General features: G+C 47.0%; 1 protein-coding gene across 7 annotated transcripts in view; it reads left to right on the top strand.

Moving 5' to 3' along the window:
- DPF3 (double PHD fingers 3) overlaps positions 1 to 18046 on the top strand; it is a 259412-nt gene that overhangs the window by 180075 nt on the left and 61291 nt on the right. For 5 of the 7 annotated variants that reach the window (XM_072839187.1, XM_072839184.1, XM_072839186.1 and 2 more), the window contains one exon: positions 13508 to 13636. In XM_072839187.1, coding sequence (XP_072695288.1) covers positions 13508 to 13636 — 129 coding nt within the window. Of the gene's footprint in view, positions 1 to 13507; positions 13637 to 16605; positions 18023 to 18046 lie in introns of those variants that run through there. The other 2 variants (XR_012036880.1, XM_072839188.1) reach the window with 2 other exon arrangements.

Below are 18046 nucleotides of genomic sequence, written 5' to 3'. Positions count from 1 at the left end.
CCACATGTATATGAATAAAAGGAAGGAGGACTGGGGCGGGTGAAGCCTCTGCGTGGTGCCACTCAGAAGCATTCTCTCTCTCTCTTTCTCTTTTTGGTAAATATTTATTTCATTTTAAAATATTTTATTTATTTGAGAGAGAGAGAGAGAGAGCATAAGCACCAGCTGGGGGAGGGACAGAGGGAGAAGGAGAAGCAGACTCCCCGCTGAGCAGGGAGCCTGATATGGGGCTTGATCCCAGGACCCCAAGATCATGACCTGAGCCAAAGGCAGATGCTTATTTATTTATTTAGAGAGACCCCTATTTATTTATTTTAGATAGACAGAGAATATATTGAGACAGAGCCGGAAGAGGGGTGGAGGGTGAGGGAGAAGGAGGGGGAATCTTAAGGAGACTCCCCACTAAGCATGAAGCCCAACATGGGGTTCAATCCCATGACCCTGAGATCATGAACTGAGCCAAAATCAAGAGTCAGATACTTAACTGACTGAGCCCCCCAGGCACTCCACTCAGAAGCATTCTCTCGTGACTCCTGAAATGCCACCTTGGTAAACCATCCCAGTGGGGCCAGGATAGCAGAGAGAATTGGATTAACATTTGAAACCCTTTGACCCATGCCCATAATGTCAAAACTCTTCTTGAATTTCCTTTTATCTTCTATGCACAGTGGGAATCTACCAAAGATGATATTTTCAAGGTACTTTTATGAGATCCTGGACATGAATGGAAAAGCTGTGTAAATAGATTCAGTCTAATACATTCATCTGTCCATCCATCCATCTATCCATCCATCCATTGGTTTAGTATCTTGTGCCAAATGTTGCCTCAATCCCTGTCCCTGAGGAGCTCACAGGCTTGAAAGAGAGTGTGTAATGGAGTATGCCTAGACTAGGAAGGACAAAGAGCTCAAGGGCGCAGTACACTTTCTACCCCTTAGGGTAGTAGTGCTCCTGGTGTAGCAAAAGAATCACCTGAGAACTTGCTGGAAATGTAGATTTTTGACTTCACCAGACCTGAAACAGAGACTCTGAGGGCGGGGATGGCAATCTGTATTTTATAGGGCTTTCTGGTACATGCAAAGGCTTGAGAACCATTGCATTAGGGGATTTCCAAAGGCCTCACTGAGGAGGTGACATTCAAGTTAGCTCTGGAAGAATGAAGAGGAATTTCCCAGGAGGGAGAGGGCTTCCCAGGTAGAGGCAAAAGTGAGGAGGTAGAAATAGCACAATGCCCCAGACAAGTGATAGTGGTTGGGTCTGACAGTAGCACCGGAAGAATGTTGGGAAAGTGAGTGGGAGCCACTGTTGGAAGCACCTTCTATGCCAGGTCATGTAGCTGGCATCCTGTATGAAGAGGAGAGCCACAGTAGCTATTACTAGAAGGCAAGGACAGATGATTTATAGAGAAATTTATTTGACAAAATATTAATTGTTATATGGTATATCTCTTTTACCTAATAGCATAAATGAGTATAAAATGTTCTCTGTAACACACTTAAAGCTCCTAAGAGGGAAGTGCTTTTTTAAAATATGGATCTATAAAATTTATTTCAAGTCTGTTTCTCAGGTATATGGAATGGAAGTTGGGTTGTCCTAGGTCCTGGGAGGTGTCAGTCTTCTGCATAGTGACAGTGTGCCTGGCACATAGCTGGGCTTTCAGTATCTGCCGAGAGAAGAAAAGACCCCACCCTAGTGTGCCTTTGGAGGGCATGTTGTACTCTGCAGAACTGGAAGAGGAGAGCTGAGTTGATTAAGGGTAATGTCGGCTGATTAGATAATCTGAAAATTAGTCTGATAATGTGCAAATTACCTAAAAGAAGCATATGATGTCATTGCTACACTGATGGGAAAGATCTAACAGACGTTCCTCTCCTGACATTCTTGTCCTCTAGCATATGGCCCGGGGGCAACGAGGAGAGCTTTAAGAGAAAGAGTGAAAATTGCCTTTGACACAAGCTTAAGGATTTCGGATCACTCTGAAGGTGTCTGAAAAACCATAAAGCGCACACAATCCACCACTTACCAACCTTGACGCAGGAAATTCAGGCTTTGTTCCGGGGGGGAGAGAGGAAAATTCAGATACAGTGCTCTGTCCAGAAAAGTGAGCTGCTACTCACCTCCTGAAGAGCAGATTTGGAAACTCACAACAGGTGTTCTTCAGGTGAATTATTATTTAACTAAACAGTTTGCAAAGCAAGAGAAGAGAAACGTGAGGGGTTGCCCTGGCCTTGAGGATATACTTGGAGTTAATTTTTCAGACCTTTCAGCTGGGAGAATGGCAATGGAATTGGCCAGGCTAGAGTGTGAGTCATGACCCTGCCACTCAGCCATCTTGTGTCTGTGTGAATGTGGGTCAGTTACTCACACTTCTTTGCTCCTTTGTTGCCTCATCTGTAAGATGGAGAGAATAACTGTATTGACCTCATGGGGTTGTTGTGAGTCTTCAGCGAGATGATGTGGGTGTTTGGCACCATGCCTGCACATTGCGAATGTGGATATCCCATCTCTGTGCCATTCGGACCAACAGAGCATGTCTATGACCACAGATGGTTAATCTGAGTCAGGGCCCGTCTGTGGCTGTGTGATACCAGGAAGCTAACTGCCTGTGGGGGTCTCATTGGCATCAGGCATAGCTATCAGAGCCCAGCCTGGCCCTGGCACATCCTTTGCTAAACCTTAGATGTAGGACAGCAATCCTTCTGTACAATCTAAACATGAGTATTTATTGAGCATTTATTGTGCATGTGCTCACTTGTGGGACTAAGTATAATTGGGCCTCTAAAAAAGTCTAACATGTGGTCTTAGCCCTAGGACAGTTTTGGGTTTAATTGGGGAAATAAGATGGGTGCAGGAAACCCAGCAGGAGGAAGCTGTGGAGTAGAGTCGAAGCAGTATAGCTTCGCTGTATTTGCCGTCCTATTTCCCCAGGACGGGGCATCCACCCACCACTCGCCTTTCTGGGAGCCCCCTTTATTTCTCTCACATTTTGGGCCTAATTATCTAGAATGTTCTGGATTGAAGTATTGCATATCCTGAGTAATGACAATGATAGTAATACCTACTGACATTCCTTGAATGTGTCAGACACTGCGCTAGGCATGCCACATTTTTCGCTTTCATTCCTTGTAGCAGTCCTGTGAGTAAGGTAGGTGCTGTGTCCCCTGGAAGACACCAAGGTACATAGACTCCAACTTATGTGCTCGTGGACATGGAACGTGAATGTGAATTCTCCTGTCATGTGTCCCTTCTTGGGAAACTTCTTTAGGCCTCTGATTTTTTCTCCCTGCCTTTATCAGAAATAAAATTATTTTATAAAGGAGGAGAAAGAGGGGGAAGAAATGCCAGAAAGCCTACTAGGTGCCAGGTACTTCACATGCATCGTCTCATGTAAGGTTTATAGCCCACACGGCATGTGCTGTGACTCTCATTTTGCAAGGGAGGAGACTGAGGTTCAGAAAGTTTGCATCACTAACCCAAGTCACATGGTTACCAAGATTGGGAAGCTGACATGTGAATGTGCTTAAATTGGACACCATTCAATTAAGTCAGGACATTGGAACCTCAAGTGATGGATTCTAATCTCAAAGATGGGATCTTTTACTTGTAGTCCAATTGTGAAGTGCATCATAGCACACAGAGGCTTTTTGAAAGAAATGAACGTATTCATGGGCACTTATCTGGGACTGCCTAATAAAATACCATAGACCAGGTGGCTTAAACCATAGGGATTTATTTCTCACAGTCTTGGAGACTGGAAGTCCAATATAAAAGTGCTGATGTGTAGGTGTTTGGTGGGGATTCTCCTCTTGGGGTGGAGGTGGCCATCTTCTTTCTGTGTCCTCGCAGGGCTTTTCCTTGATATATCATGGTAGAGAGAAGCAAACTCTCTAGTGTCTCCTCTTCTTCTTCTTTTAAAGATTTTAATTATTTATTCATGAGAGACACAGAGAGAGAGGCAGAGACCTAGAGAGAGGGAGAAGCAGACTCCCTATGGGGAGCCTGATGTGGGACTTGATCCCAGGACCCCAGCATCATGGCCTGAGCCAAAGGCAGACACTTAACGACTGAGCCACCCAGGCATCCCTAGTGTCTCTTCTTATAAGGACCCTAATCCCGCCATCCTCATGACCTCATCTAAACCTAACCACCTCCAAATACCATCACATTGAGGGATAGGGTTTCAAATGTGTTTTTGGGGAGACACAATCCAGTCCATAGGAGGCACATCTAATCTTCAAAGCGAACTTTAGCTTTTTGTGGTGTTATGTGAACACCCCCATTACAAATATGGCCTGAGATTTTAATTCGTCAATGAGTCTTACTCTAGAAAAAAAGTCACACATCACTTAGTTCAATAATTTTCCTATATCTTTCTCTCATTTGTGTCTCGCTGTCTTTCTTATCCTAGCTCTTATATATATCTCTTTCTGACCTTGTTCTTGAAAAGCAATAATGCTGTGCCTAAAGTGAAAATCCTAGGATTCATCCTTGCCTTTATTTTCCTTCACCACCTGTTATCAGCTTCTCCTCCAAAATGTATTCCAAATCTGTTTTCCTTTCTTCATCTCCTGGCCTCCACCAGCATCTGCTTGGGTCACTGCAACTTCTTTATTTGGTCTGTCAGCCTGCTTTTACTCTGTGGAGTAGCCAAAGGGGTCTTTTTATTTATTTTTATTAAAAACAATTTTTTTTTAAAGTAGGCTCCACACCCAGTGCAGAGCCCAATGCAGGGCTTGAACTCACAACCGTGAGATCAAGAACTGAGTGGAGATCAAGAGTTGGATGCTTACCCAACTGAGCCCCCCAGACCCCCCAGGTATTTTTAAAGTATAAAAGATTATACCATATTCCACTCTCAAAACTTATATCACACTTGAATATGATCCAAACTTCTCACCTTGAGGGCCTGCATTTTTCTCCTCAAAGTGTGATCAGCAGTTTCAACATCAGCTGGGACTCCAGTGACCCACTCATCCAGGTTTGCCCAGGACATTGCCAGTTGTAGACTGAAAGTCCTGTGCCCTGGGAACCCCTCAGCGCCAGGCAAACCTAGACGGTTGGCTACCCAGTGGGGGAGCTTGTAAGAAATGTGGAATCTTCAGCTCTAAGCCAGACCTATGAATCCTACTCTGAATTTTAGTGAGATGCCTAAATGGTTTCTTTGCGCAGCACTTGAATTTAAGAAGCCCTGAACTCCAGGGCCTGCTATCTATTCTGACTTGACTTCCCTCAGGTATGTGGTTTCTGTGCCCACGGTGGGTCAGAAGCAGGTGGGCCTGGGCTACACTGCCTAGGTTTAGAGCCCATGTAGCTGCTTACTAACATACGACGTGAGACAAACTATCTAGCTGCCTTGTGTCATGAGTATCACCTACGTAAAATCAGAACATCTGCGCATCTATCTCATAGGGTTATGTGAAGATGAAGTAAGTCCATTCATTAACGGAAAATGTGTGTGATGCACATGTGGCATGAGAGCAGTGATTCTCAAGCTTGAGCGCGTTAGAATCACCTGTTTCTCAAAACAGAGATCCAGAGATCCTGCTGGATCCTACCGCAGGATTTTGGATTCAGTAGGTCTGGTGTGAGTGGCCTAGAATTTGCATTTTTAACAAGTTCCCAGGTGAACCACTGCCTTAGAGAAATCCACCTTTTGGAGACCGATGTTCATTTTTTTTCTTTTTTTCTTTTGGATTCACCAAATTGGATAACTGGTCAGGAACCAGGTTGCACTGTTAAATCCAGGGGATAGACTTGATTTTCACTCTTTTCTAAGGCTTGGTCCTACCATGGCAAACGTGTCTGTGGCTCCCAGCACCTGCTTCCTGGCTTGCTTTCTGGGTATGTCCCCTGTCTGGGCTCTCATCCCTGGGCTGGGCTGACTCTTCCGCTCTGTGATCTCTTGACTTGGTCCTCATCCTTAGGTCGGATACTAGAGGCACATCCTTTGCCTTTTCTTGAGTACTGCTTTTCAGTCTGGGAGACCTGGAAGATGCTGGTCCACGTGGGCTGCTGGGTTGACATAGCTGAGTCCGCTGGAGGTGGTGGCGAGGAGGGGTGGAGAGAGGCAAGGCTGAGCAAGAGACAAAGGGGACTTGCTGAATTCTAATATCCCAATAATAATATCCTGACAACTTAAACGGGCGAGGCTTATCCTGCTCTAAAGCACAGAGATGTCCTGCGATTCTCAAAGGGGAATGACACCACTTCATTCAGAGCCCTGTTGACATAGTTACTCTCAGATTAAACGTTTTTCCCTTCAACTGACTCATTTGGTGGCAATAACAAGTTGCTATGCCAGGCCATGAACTGACCCACATGACCTTCCACTGGAAAATTGAAATATCTTCTTGTGCTTTCCCTAATCAGCACTGCCAAGAGTAATCAGCTTTGCTTGGTCTTTCCCTCGCTTTTCCGAAGCATCAGTGACAGACTCGAAGTTGCCAGCCTAAGGCTGGAGCACAAAGGACATTACGGAGGAGTCATGTGACCACCCAGCCCCAGAATCAGGGATGTGGTATCCGAACGCCTGGCAAATCGCTGCTCTTACCAAATACATCCTGACATCGATGCAAGCGGACATGGTTTCTGTTTTTACGGCACATTGTTTAGGAGCAAATATTCTTAGGGTGTGTGTCCAACGGTGTGAATTTTGTACTCCATAAAGATGGAGGAAAAGAAGGTAGATGCAAGGAAGGGTGGAGTGGCTGACACCACATTTAAAACAGCTGCTCAAACACAGAGTAAGGCAGCCTGTCTTCTCTCCAGCTGTTGCGAGGCCCCTGGGGAGAGGCCCTCAAATATGGGGTTCAGGGGGCTCTGGGGCCAGCTGAGCCTGGGAGTTCTTAACTCCTCCCATCCTGGTTTTCCAAGAAATGCCTCAGGGAGGGGATCCCAGAGAGCGGCTGACCCATGGGCTTTCTCCAACCACAGGGAGAAAGGGACTCCGATGGGTCCCCACTTACTTCTGTTGCTCCCTCTTTCTGTCCCCGTGATGAACAGGACTGGTGCTGGCCGTGCCTTAGAATGGTGTCTCGGTACCCGGGGGACATTGACATCCATTCAACTCCTAGTCTTTGACTTCCCTTTGCCTGAGTTTTTTCTTTCTTCCAAAAGCCCGTGGGAGGATGGTCCGTCCTCTTGTTAAGTATTTACTGCCAGCGCTGGGTCGGTCACCGGGCTGGGTGCTGGGGATCCCACCAGTAAGGACGCTGCTCCGGCCCTCAGGGGGCTCGGGGCCAACAGGGACAGAGACACGGCCACGCACACGGCACAGGGGGCTGAGTTCCTCTGGGTTTGGAAGACCTCACTTTTCTGATCCTTCCTTCACCCTATTATAATCATTGAATCATAGGCCAGAAGGGACCTTATGATGTCACCTAGCCTATTCTCCAGCCTCTAGCTAGGCATGCGCTCCACCCCGGGGGCCCGGGGAAATCCTCAGAGCAGCACGCTCCTCCTCCGGTGCCTTTGTTGGACCCGCTTCGCTCCCAGCTTTCCTGCAGCATGCTCTGCCCTTTCAGCTCTTTTCTTTCTCACGTTGTCCCGAACAACACTGACTGTGGCCAATTTCGGTCCATCCATAAACTTGAAGACTTATTAAATCAGCCCTTGGCCTTCCTTTCTCCCGGCAGACGGTCCTCAGTGCCTGGAATCACTCTGCATTAGCAGCCCTGCCTCCTTCCTCCTTACATCACATTCACTTTGTCCCCAGTGCTGGGTGACACGATGGCCCATGAGGGAGAGCGAGTTCTCTGCCTGTTGAGGACTCTGGCAGCCTCATGGGCAAGTGTGTGTGTGTGTGTGTGTGTGTGTGTGTTGGGGAGGGGGTCACTGGTGTCTACTTCCCTGCTGGGCTCCCCAGTCCCCTTGCCTTTCCACATTCAGGGAGGTAAGCATCATTTGTCTTCCTTCTGGAGCGCTGGGGTGGGGCTTGAGTTGCTGTTAGTGGCCAAAAAGAACAGGCCTGAATGGAATCCCAACATTTTTATTCCTTGGATCCGTAGGATTTATTTTTTCATCAGTTTTAGGGAAGCAGTGAAAAAAGGTGTCAGGCCTTGGGAATAATTTATATGAGTAAACACGTAAGGAGTAGGGTGAGCAAGAGCATGAGAATTAAGGCCATTTATCCAGGCTTTGAGGCTCTGTTTGCCCTCTGGTCCGGCCTTCCCCACAGTCTTTATCTTGCTACCTTAACCCTCTCCTTGCTCTGCTCCGCCTGGGCCTGATCTCGGTGCCGCTGCCCCAGTGCCCACCACTGCCCGCCCCTCCCGAGGCCCTCATGGAAGGCTGGGTCCAGGCTAGCAGGATGTGGTGGTGGCCTCCAGCTGAGGCCTGCTCGCTGATTCCCCTGATTCCGCAGGGAAGGCACGTTGGCTTCCACCCTCCCTCCTCTCGCCCAGCCGGTCTCCCGCGTGTCCTGCGTGGCCAGCCTGGGGCTGCCTTTCTGCATTCCCTCTTTCCTCTCCCCTTTTCTTTCCTCCGTCCTTCGAAGATGCGCTCTGCACAGCCAAGTGGCACCGGCTAGGATGCTTTACACTTGAGAGATGAAGTAATAACAGGTGGCAAGACCAGAGGCTGCCGGAGCCCAGGATTCCGGTTGCCATGGAAACAGGTCAGCCCTGTGGACGGATGGGAACTGTCAGCCAGTGGAGGGTGGTGGGGGAGCAGTGAGAGGGGTGAGGAGAGGCTCAGCTCCTCCTGGAGGGCTTTTCTCACCGTGCCCCCCACCCCACATCCCAGTTCCCCAAGGGCCACACACCCCAACTCGCGGGCCCTGGAGGAAAGAGCTGCTGGGCTGCGCGGCTGGGCGGCAGGCACAGAGCAGGGCCGCGTGCCTGCGCACACCAGGCCCTGGCAGGCGGTCTGAGCGTCTGCTCAGGATGTGAAGTCATGCTTTTGTGGATGTGCCGTGGGGGAGGCTAAACTTCTGGCATGCTTCCTATTTCCCTAGGACACTTGGGACACAGCTTTGGTCTTGGCAGAACCGGATGAGGGGCTGTTGCTGGTGGCCAGACTGTCCCCGCCACTCCTTCCTTTCATGAGTGGCAGACATATCGCAGCAGAGATCAGCCCTGTGTGGGTGGTAGTTTTACCGAAGATTTGGGGCCTTGTTTGCCATAGACACATGGCCTGATTGAAGTGTACGCTAATACCTTTCCAGAATGACCGCTCATTCTGAGTGTGGTGGTGGGACTATTTGGGGCTTGGCTTTTCCTTTCTCCTGGTTGGATTTGAATGCTCCCTCCCATCTTCTCTTTATTTATTTAGATCTGTGTGTGTTTCTTCATGAACTTTGTTCTCGATTTCCATTCTGTCCCCCCACTTTGTGCGTTTTAGAGCTATCTCCCCCAGGTAAATTCCTAAACTCTTAAGGCTCACTTTATTTTCTTGGCAGCTTCCTTGTATCTCTTACATGATCTTAGTCCATGAACATTAATCAACAGAAAACCAAATCCATCATTACGGACGCTGCCATCGAGATACCACTCAGATCTTTGCCCTCTTGTTGTCTTATTCTATAAAGTGGGACTCAATTTCCCATAAGCAGAAGCAGAATCTCTATTTAAATCCCTCTTGCAAGGTCTGTGTGAGCTTCCTATTTATAGTAAAATCCTTTTTATAATGATCTCATACACGGTACCAGGAAATTGCTCATGGCTGGGTCAGGCCATAGGCCAGTATAGCTGTGGTGTAAGCTTTACTTAAAAAAATTCCTTCCAGAGCCTCTGAATTCTCTGGAGAAGTGTTTTCACAGAGTATGTGGCAATAAACAGGATCACCCAGTATAGATTACTGTGGTAGGGACATTAAATTTAAGTTCAAAGGGAATTTCTGCTTTTATCAGGCCAATCTCAATCATTTTTATCCCTTTGGGCTTCCTAAATGACGTATTGGGTGAATCAAGTTGACTCTAAGGGGATTTATGAAATATTTTGTATGCAAGGTATGGCCAGGAAGTGTTTGTCTCTGGATTTTCCAGGAGGCAGAGAGTCTCTGGGGACATAGACAACCCAGGGGTGAAGCCAGCCCCATAATCTCTTTGGGTTTTAGTTACCTCGTCTTCAAATAATCCCCACTTTACAACGTTTTTTTGTGAGAATCAATGAAACAACATATGTAAAGCATCCAGCGGAAGATCTGTCACAGTTTTATAGTGTAATAAATGTCTGCTGCTTTTTCTTTTCAAGAAACCGTTGAACAAGAGGAAGGCTGAGTGGGTAGGAGCAACCTGGCATCCCCTCCCAGAGACAATGAGTCCTACGCTGCATTATATGAATCTTACGCTTTCTTATATGTTTGTGTACAAATGATGTTTCTCCTACCGTGCAAGGGGTATGCTGTTATTCTTCCAGCAACCCAGGACCCTCAGCCACCCACTCATGTTTACTCTGGGAGCTAGACCTGACACCAGGCCAGATGACTGACCAATCCATTTAGACACGGACTGGCATGTCTCCCTCTGAGGACTTGGGAATTAAACCATGTAGTGGATGATATTCAGAGCGACAGATAACTCTACCACAGGGAAAGCAAACACAGTGCTCTGTCCCCACTAGGAGGATGTCCCAGGGGTGTCACTGGGCTGTCTACTCACATCTCTGCCATCCTTTTCTAAGCCATTCATCCTACACATTGTGGTGAACCATTTCCTGTGTGCTGGGCATGTAGGTATTCCAGTGATGAGTTAGACATGGTGCCTGACCTGAAGGAGTAGATCATTTAGTACAAGGAGTTGAGGCAGGTGTACACATGTATAAACAAGAGAAGGGTCATAAAATTGATGTCAACAGAGTGCCCTCCCCAAGTTCTGACTGGCCCTTTTAGCTGGGGAATTGGGAGAACTCTATGGGGAAACTCTCACCATGAAACCAATCGTGATTACCAAAAAGTATAAGAGAACCAGATGCAGGAGCTTCTGATTAGTCTCTCCCACACTATTTTACCAAGATGAAAAGAAGCTCTGAACTCACTATTATGAGAAGAGAGTAGGATTTTGCCAAAAATAAAACACAAGTGTTCACTGTCACTTTCTATACTGGGTCATTGCTAGACTAATATGGTACCAGTCCTGACATGTCACAACTCCACACAGCGGGGCCTGCAACTGGTGTGTTACTTAGTACCTTCTTTACCTCCTTGGCCAGATACTTTGTGTGGCCAGCAGCCAACACAAATGTATGTGGGGATCCTGCTCTGATTCAGTCTTCTCAGAAACTTCTTTTCATTAGATGAATTACATTCTGTTCCTTTGGTCTTTTTACACAGGACCAATTTCTCTATCACTATCTGCTTTGCCCTACTAGACCATTTCTGAATTTTTAATTTCTTGCAGTATTAGAGTCCCTGATTCACTGAGGGCATTCTACCAATGATCTGTTGGTGTAAAGAATTACCCAAGAGTTCCTATACTCTATTCTACTTCATCCTTGTAAGTCACAAGGCATACACTGTGTTCGCGAAAACCAGATCCTTTGGTTGCTTAAAGATTTTGTGAAAGGAGAGAAAATCTGACATAATAGGGAGTCCCTAAAAGAACAGGAGAGACAGGTGGCGGGACTGGGGCTCCTGAGACCTTTAGTGGGATGATATACGTGGACTTCTTTGATTGCTTTTCATGCAGGGAAGCTACCTGTGTTGTGACTGTCATCTCCCTATTTTCTTTCTAGTTCCTGTCAATCGTGAAAGTTCGTTCTAGCTTACACTCAGCCCCCAAAATTTCACGTACCCCTCTTCTTCCTGTTCACCATTTGACTGATTTCTAGAATAGTCTCTGAACGAAAAAAATCCTGAGTTTATTTGCTTTAGAGACATGCTTGGATTTTCTTACGAGAGTTCTAGAAATGTTGAAGGTGGCAAATAAGAGAGAAGGAAGAAAGGAACTTTCTTCTGGTTTGGGGGAATGAGAATTTTAGAGTACACTTTTTGTAGGCGTACTGATTTCAGAGATTATTTGCAAAACCATTCTTTATGACCTGTGATGTCTTTGAGACACAGTGAGTGATGAAGACAAACCCCACACTCAAGAGGCCACAGGGTGTGGCCAGATCCTCCATTTGCCCCCAACAGCCAACACCTTTTTTGCAGGGAATTGTCTGCCTCCCAGAAGATGAAAATCAATGACTTAGAAACTGATTAACCAATCCAAATAGCAACTGATAAATGGATTAACTCTCTATAATGTAATTCTGCAAGCTTTTGTCTTCTGCCTTCCCCAGGTAAGTTTTTCTATTCCTGGAGGCAAAGCAGAGGCATGGAGGAAGCAAAGGCCAGAGGGAATCATATTAAAGTGGGTGAATCCGTTTATCACTTACTGTCTGGATGGTATTTCTGCTCACATATCTGCTTCCTTTTACAGATTTGTACCCTACGGGACCCTGATTAATGTTAGCCAGTAAATAATGAAAGATAGCTGCAGACATTGGGTATAGCGAGGAGGAAGATACCCCTGTGGTTTAGGCTGATCCCATAAACAGGCAGACTTTTCTTCTTAGTTGCAAACAGGGAGTGTTCATGTGACAAAGAAATCTCCACAATAGGGATCGAAAAACAAGAGAATGGAAGCGTTTCTCCCCATGCACAGAAACCTGTCCAAGCCTTTTCAGCCAGCCCCTAGGAAGTGAGAATGATTTCAGTGCTTGAGAATATGTGCCGTTCTCACAAGCTTCATTTTTAAGATCATGTCCTGAGATTTTTCTTTGCCTTTGGATAAGGACCTTCAGCAGGGGTGGCTTACGAAGGTCTTAAGCCTCAAGGCACACTCACTAACTCACCATTCAACCTTTCTTTGGCGTGAGGCTGAGCTAAGCGTCCAGGTCTGATTCTAGGTCCTTGAGGTCTGCTGATTAACTAGTCCTGAGTTCTCTCCATCCCAGCAAGTCTGGACTCTAGGGAGGTGAGGTTGAACGAGAGTGGACACTTGTGTACCTGCCAAGATATTCATCAGAGTCCCCAGAAGCATCTTCAGAAGAAGCTTCCTGGAAATGCCTACAATCAGTGCTTCTTTGTTTTCGTTTTCAGGGCCAGAGGAATATCTCCCTAACAAGAGCATCTTTCCCAAGGGCAAGGCCTGGGCATGGTCCATTCTCTCTCCCTCTCACCCCACCACCGTTTATGGTTGCCGCCTGGTGTTTGAGACCTAAGTCCTGAGGTCTGGTTGTGCCGGGATGAGAGAAGAGTACTTGACTAGTAGGCCTTTTGGATGCTTTGTGCATCCAGGGAATGGAATCAGAGGAGCAGGGGAGTTTCTGTAAAAATCCAGAGATGGCTTTTGCAAATATTGCAGAAATTACACTAACCTCTGGATGGCTTGCAAGGTATTAGGACTATTGAGCTGAGGAAGATCAAAAAGAAAACAGCCCAATTTAACAACTTGGTTGTAATAAAACCTTGTATCCCGGACTTGATATTCTTCCCAGAGCAGATTCCGCTAAACTGTGGGAGAAAAGGGGCCAGTAGAAACTCGTGTCAGCCTGAAATCAGATTTTTGTTTTCAATGTTTCTATAGCCCAGAAAGGACCGGATGGGACTGTTATTCCCAACAACTACTGTGACTTCTGCCTGGGGGGCTCTAACATGAACAAGAAGAGTGGGCGGCCTGAAGAGCTGGTGTCCTGTGCAGACTGTGGACGCTCTGGTGAGTGTGGCCCCTTCTTGCATCTGTGCCCATAGACCAGGAGCTGTTCCACTTGCATCCCTCGGCCATCTTGTGTGGGGGTTGAAGGGTGGAGTGGAGAAGAGATGGCGGTGATTTTGAGTGGAGAGGAGTTTTCAGGTCATTTTGATGTTTTTCTTCTTTGAGTCTTAAGAACTGGAAGTTATGCCCTGGGATGTAGGAAGAGGGGAAAGTTATGCCCTGGGATGTTGGCTTATTTCTTTGAGGCCTCTCCATGAGGTGGATATTTCTTTGTGTATGTTGTCATGGACAACAGCGAGGTAGTGTTGAAGAAATACCTGGAGACATGGGCCACATGCTTCCTTGTATCGGATGATGTGCACATAACAAAAAGATGTATTTGTTCTGTGGATGAGCCCAGGGCACACTGGAAGAGAATGGAAACATGAATATAGAAAAAGCAGCCACATCTTAAACTGTGGGAGTCTGAGACCCCAGGGTTCATGGGCAGCTGCGTAAAGACCACCTTCATTGACTGCTCATCCCATTTTCTCATATAAAATGGACAAAAGAGACCGGGAAAGGTCAAGGAGCAAAAGGGCAAGTGTTCTCAGGGCTGGTGTGGAGTTGACTTGGCATGTTTTGAAATTTTCGTGTTTGACATCTCCAAGGACTAAAATGATGAAAACAGATTTTGGTCTTGTTCTCTCATTCTTGAACTGAGTTCAGGCCTTCAAGTTTTGTTCAAGATGTTTTGTTTTGCAATCCTAACCAAACCATTATCTTTGGCTGGTTGTGGTTGGTTGGTGTGACCTATCTTTCACATAGTTTTATGTGCTAGTGAAGCCAAAGCACAAGGCAGGGAGGAGAAAAGATCTCAGCTTCATCTTTAGTCTGACCCAGCCCTGACGAGCAGGTGAGATGCAGTTCAGCTGGGTGGTTGGTGTAGTAGTGAGAAGCCATCACTCCTTCCCACATTTCTCCCTTGGGGTCTTTTCTGCTCCGAGGCCCAGGAGAAGGACTGAGGTGACCGCACCTGGGTTTACTGTAACAGCTCAGTTCTTCCTTTACTTTGCTTGCAAACCTGAACTTTAGTCCTTTTATATTTGGTTTCGGGGTCGGTTAGCGTTCCGGATTGACTTGAGTAGCAAATCAGTAATTGCAAGAGGACTGTGGTCTCCAGTGCACATACCCTCCGCAGTGACCTCTTAAGGACCTGACTGGATGGCCCGACCATGTTGGTTTGTTTTCCAAACATGATACCTCACGTTGAACTCTTTCCTCTGCCGGTGCCAGCTTAGAGGAGAGGGCTCGTGTGGCAGTGCACTCCGGGTTTTGAATACTTAAAAGAACATGAATAGTTTTAAAAATAATTAAAGAAAACGAAACAAGTGACATCCAATTCAGTGTTTTTTAAAAAGCAAATTATCAGAAAAAATCTCTATCGCCAGAAGCCCAGTCACCTGTTGGAGTCATATTCGAAGCTGAGTGCGATGGGCTGCTCCGGGCTGGGGGTGCATTAGAGAGGGCAGCTTCAGAATTGTCCCTGCAGACTGCTCTAATCTTCCCCTTTCCTTCCCTACAATCGGTGGGGTACTTGAATCTGATCCACGGGGAACCAGAAGTGGGCAGCTGGTATTGTCTATCCAAAGCCTCTCTCCTCACAGCCTCTATTCAGCTTTTTATCCCCCCAGGATCTGTCGGCTCCGTGACTCAGGGGCCATTTGATACCAGCCTAGGTGTTCTCGTTGCATTTGCCAATTTTGGTGGATGATGTAGTCAAGGTCTGACTCTGAGGCTCCTGAAATAGTCACTACCTTGGGACTAAACAGGTGGCGTTAGCCCATGAGACATGCTTGTTAAGGCAGGTGGGCGAATACTTCTCTAGGGCCTCCTTGGAGTCCTTCCAAGGAAGAGTGTGAAGCTCAGAAAAACTGTCTTTTCCTTCCCATCTACCTCTGTTTCTGGGGGAGAAAATGAGATTCCTGAAATTGACACCATAAGTGAAACACTGTGACCTCATGGGGGATGGAGGGAAGGGCGGTCCTGGGGCCCATTTACAGTGCGAAGAAGTTTAAACCTGAGTTTTCTAGATTTCAGGATACTGGATTTTATTAGGCTTTTGAAACCCTGATGTCCTGCCTTTCTAGTGCTCTGAGTTAGATTTGACAACTCTGGACTTTCTGGAGTAACCAAGACCTGGGCTGGAGTGTGTGTGTGTGTGTGTGTGTGTGTGTATGTGTGTGTGCGCGTGCATGTGTGTGCACACAGGTGTGCATGTGCCCGCACATGTATGTGGGTGCAGATCACCGAAATTTCCTCCAGTCGTTCAGGAAAACGAGAGACTCGCTTACTGCCTACCACTTATCAGACTTTCCCACTTCTTCTCGCTTTCAGCGCAAATGAACTACATGGTGTAAGGGCAGAATCGAAAGGGTGCCCTAAGAATGGGATTAGAAACGGGTAAAAATAAAAATAAAGCGGACAGAGGCTTAACCACCTCGAATGGGTTATCTGACAGTAATACCTTTGTAAAGCTGACTGTCAAAGTGAAGGACAAACTGTTCAAAGGAACACCAACCGAAACCACCAAAGAAATACCGACCAGGCTTAAAAACCAGCCAGGAAGCTCACTGTCCGGGGCGGGGTTGAGCGGGCGTGCATGCGTATGTATGCAGGCGAAGAGGAGAAAGAAAGACCAAGGTTGCATCTGTCGCTGTCAGAGCTGTGGACATGTGTATTATGGTAGAGATGATGCCTTTCCGGGTGTGTATGGGGGGGGGGGGAGGAATCCTTTTCCCTGGAAACATTGGATTTGTCCTGTTACCCTTGAATCCCTGTCGCCAGGTGATGCACCCAGCTAATCCCTTTTGGTGTGAAATGGTTTTTGATCTTGCTATTAAGAGTAACGTTGTAAGAATGTAATAAGAATATTAATAATGCTGTCTGTTGCTTAACCCATGTGCTGATATATTCATCATACATGTCAGCTCATTTGGGAGGAGAAGGCAGGAAGGAGGAGGCAGCGGCCGCAGCGCGCACCACGGAGGACTTATTCGGTTCCACGTCAGAAAGTGACACGTCAACTTTCCACGGCTTTGATGAGGACGATTTGGAAGAGCCTCGCTCCTGCCGAGGACGCCGCAGTGGCCGGGGGTCGCCCACAGCAGATAAAAAGGGCAGTTGCTAAACCCACGGAACAGACTCTCTGGGCGATTAGCCGTCACCCTCTGACTTTGGTCGTTATTCTGGGTCTGATTTTTTTTTTTTTTTAAATGAAAGTCAACTTTAGGTTTTCCCTTCATCCTTGCTTTTTCCTCTCTCCTTCCACACACATCCTTCTCCCCCCTTCCCCCCAGTTTTGAGTGTGTACAACAGAAGCACAAACTACTGAAACAAAGCAAGAGGAAAGAGCAGGATTACAGTCCTTCAGAGAGATGGCATCGTGACGTACTGTTTATTTTCCTATTTTCCGTAGAAATGGGAAGTTAGGTGGCTTGTCTCTCTTTGGCGGGGGTGGGGGGGATCTTTTTGACACGAGCAGAGTCGATTTCCTCAGTTTTCCTATTTATTGGCAAAACGAAGAGAGGAGGAACATTGGGTTTGGAAACAAAGAGCGAATAACATTAAAGATGATTATTTATGTATTCTAGCTATTATTAGAAATGGACCTTTTTTTTTGGAGAGAGAGCGAGCGAGAAGGGAAATGAAAGCAATTGAAGTGCTATCCTGCTTGGGAGAGAGCCGCTGGGGGAGGGATTGACTCAAGGACACCTAGTCGGGAGGATTGCCTCAGCTGGGAGATGGCACTTTCTGTACCCCACGGAGTGCGTGGCTCCCTACGGCAGACCCCTCCCCATTTCTGCTCCCTGACCTTTCCATCTTCCTCCCTGCTTGCAAGAAAATGTCAGCAGCTCCTGGGAAGTCTGGGCCTCCGCGTGTGGCCTCCCTCCAGCGCCTGGGCCCTGACTGCCAGCCCCTCCTGGGCTCCTCCCCTCCGCCAGCAAAGCCACTGTTGTGTTGTTGCTGGGGTTTTCCTCACTTTCCTCCTGGCGAAGAGCAATTTGCAAATGCAGGAATGGAATATAAACAGAAAGTCATGGACTCAGCAGTGACAAAGCAACCTGAGGCCGCACTCATGGAAGGAAGAACGATACCTCACAGTATATGCCCCTCTCCCCTGGCCCCTATTTACAAACATAAATTCCCGTTGGATGATCAAGTCTCCCGTGTTTCTTCTTCTATTTTTTTTTATAGTGCCCTCCAGGCACTTTGTTTTATGTTTCCAATAGCACCTCCTGAAATAAACCAAAGCAAAACTTGCTCAAGGTCCCTGGGGCGATGGAGAAGACCATCCACCTTGTTGGCAGTCCCAAGAATGAACAGCTGTGCCGTCCTAGTCAAAAGGTATGTCTTGGCTGGCCTGTCTTC

Source organism: Canis lupus, chromosome 9 (assembly GCF_048164855.1).
Source record: "Canis lupus baileyi chromosome 9, mCanLup2.hap1, whole genome shotgun sequence".
Lineage (NCBI taxonomy): Eukaryota > Metazoa > Chordata > Mammalia > Carnivora > Canidae > Canis > Canis lupus.
Note: the sequence above shows the minus strand (reverse complement) of the source record. Positions and strands in the feature narration are given on the sequence as shown.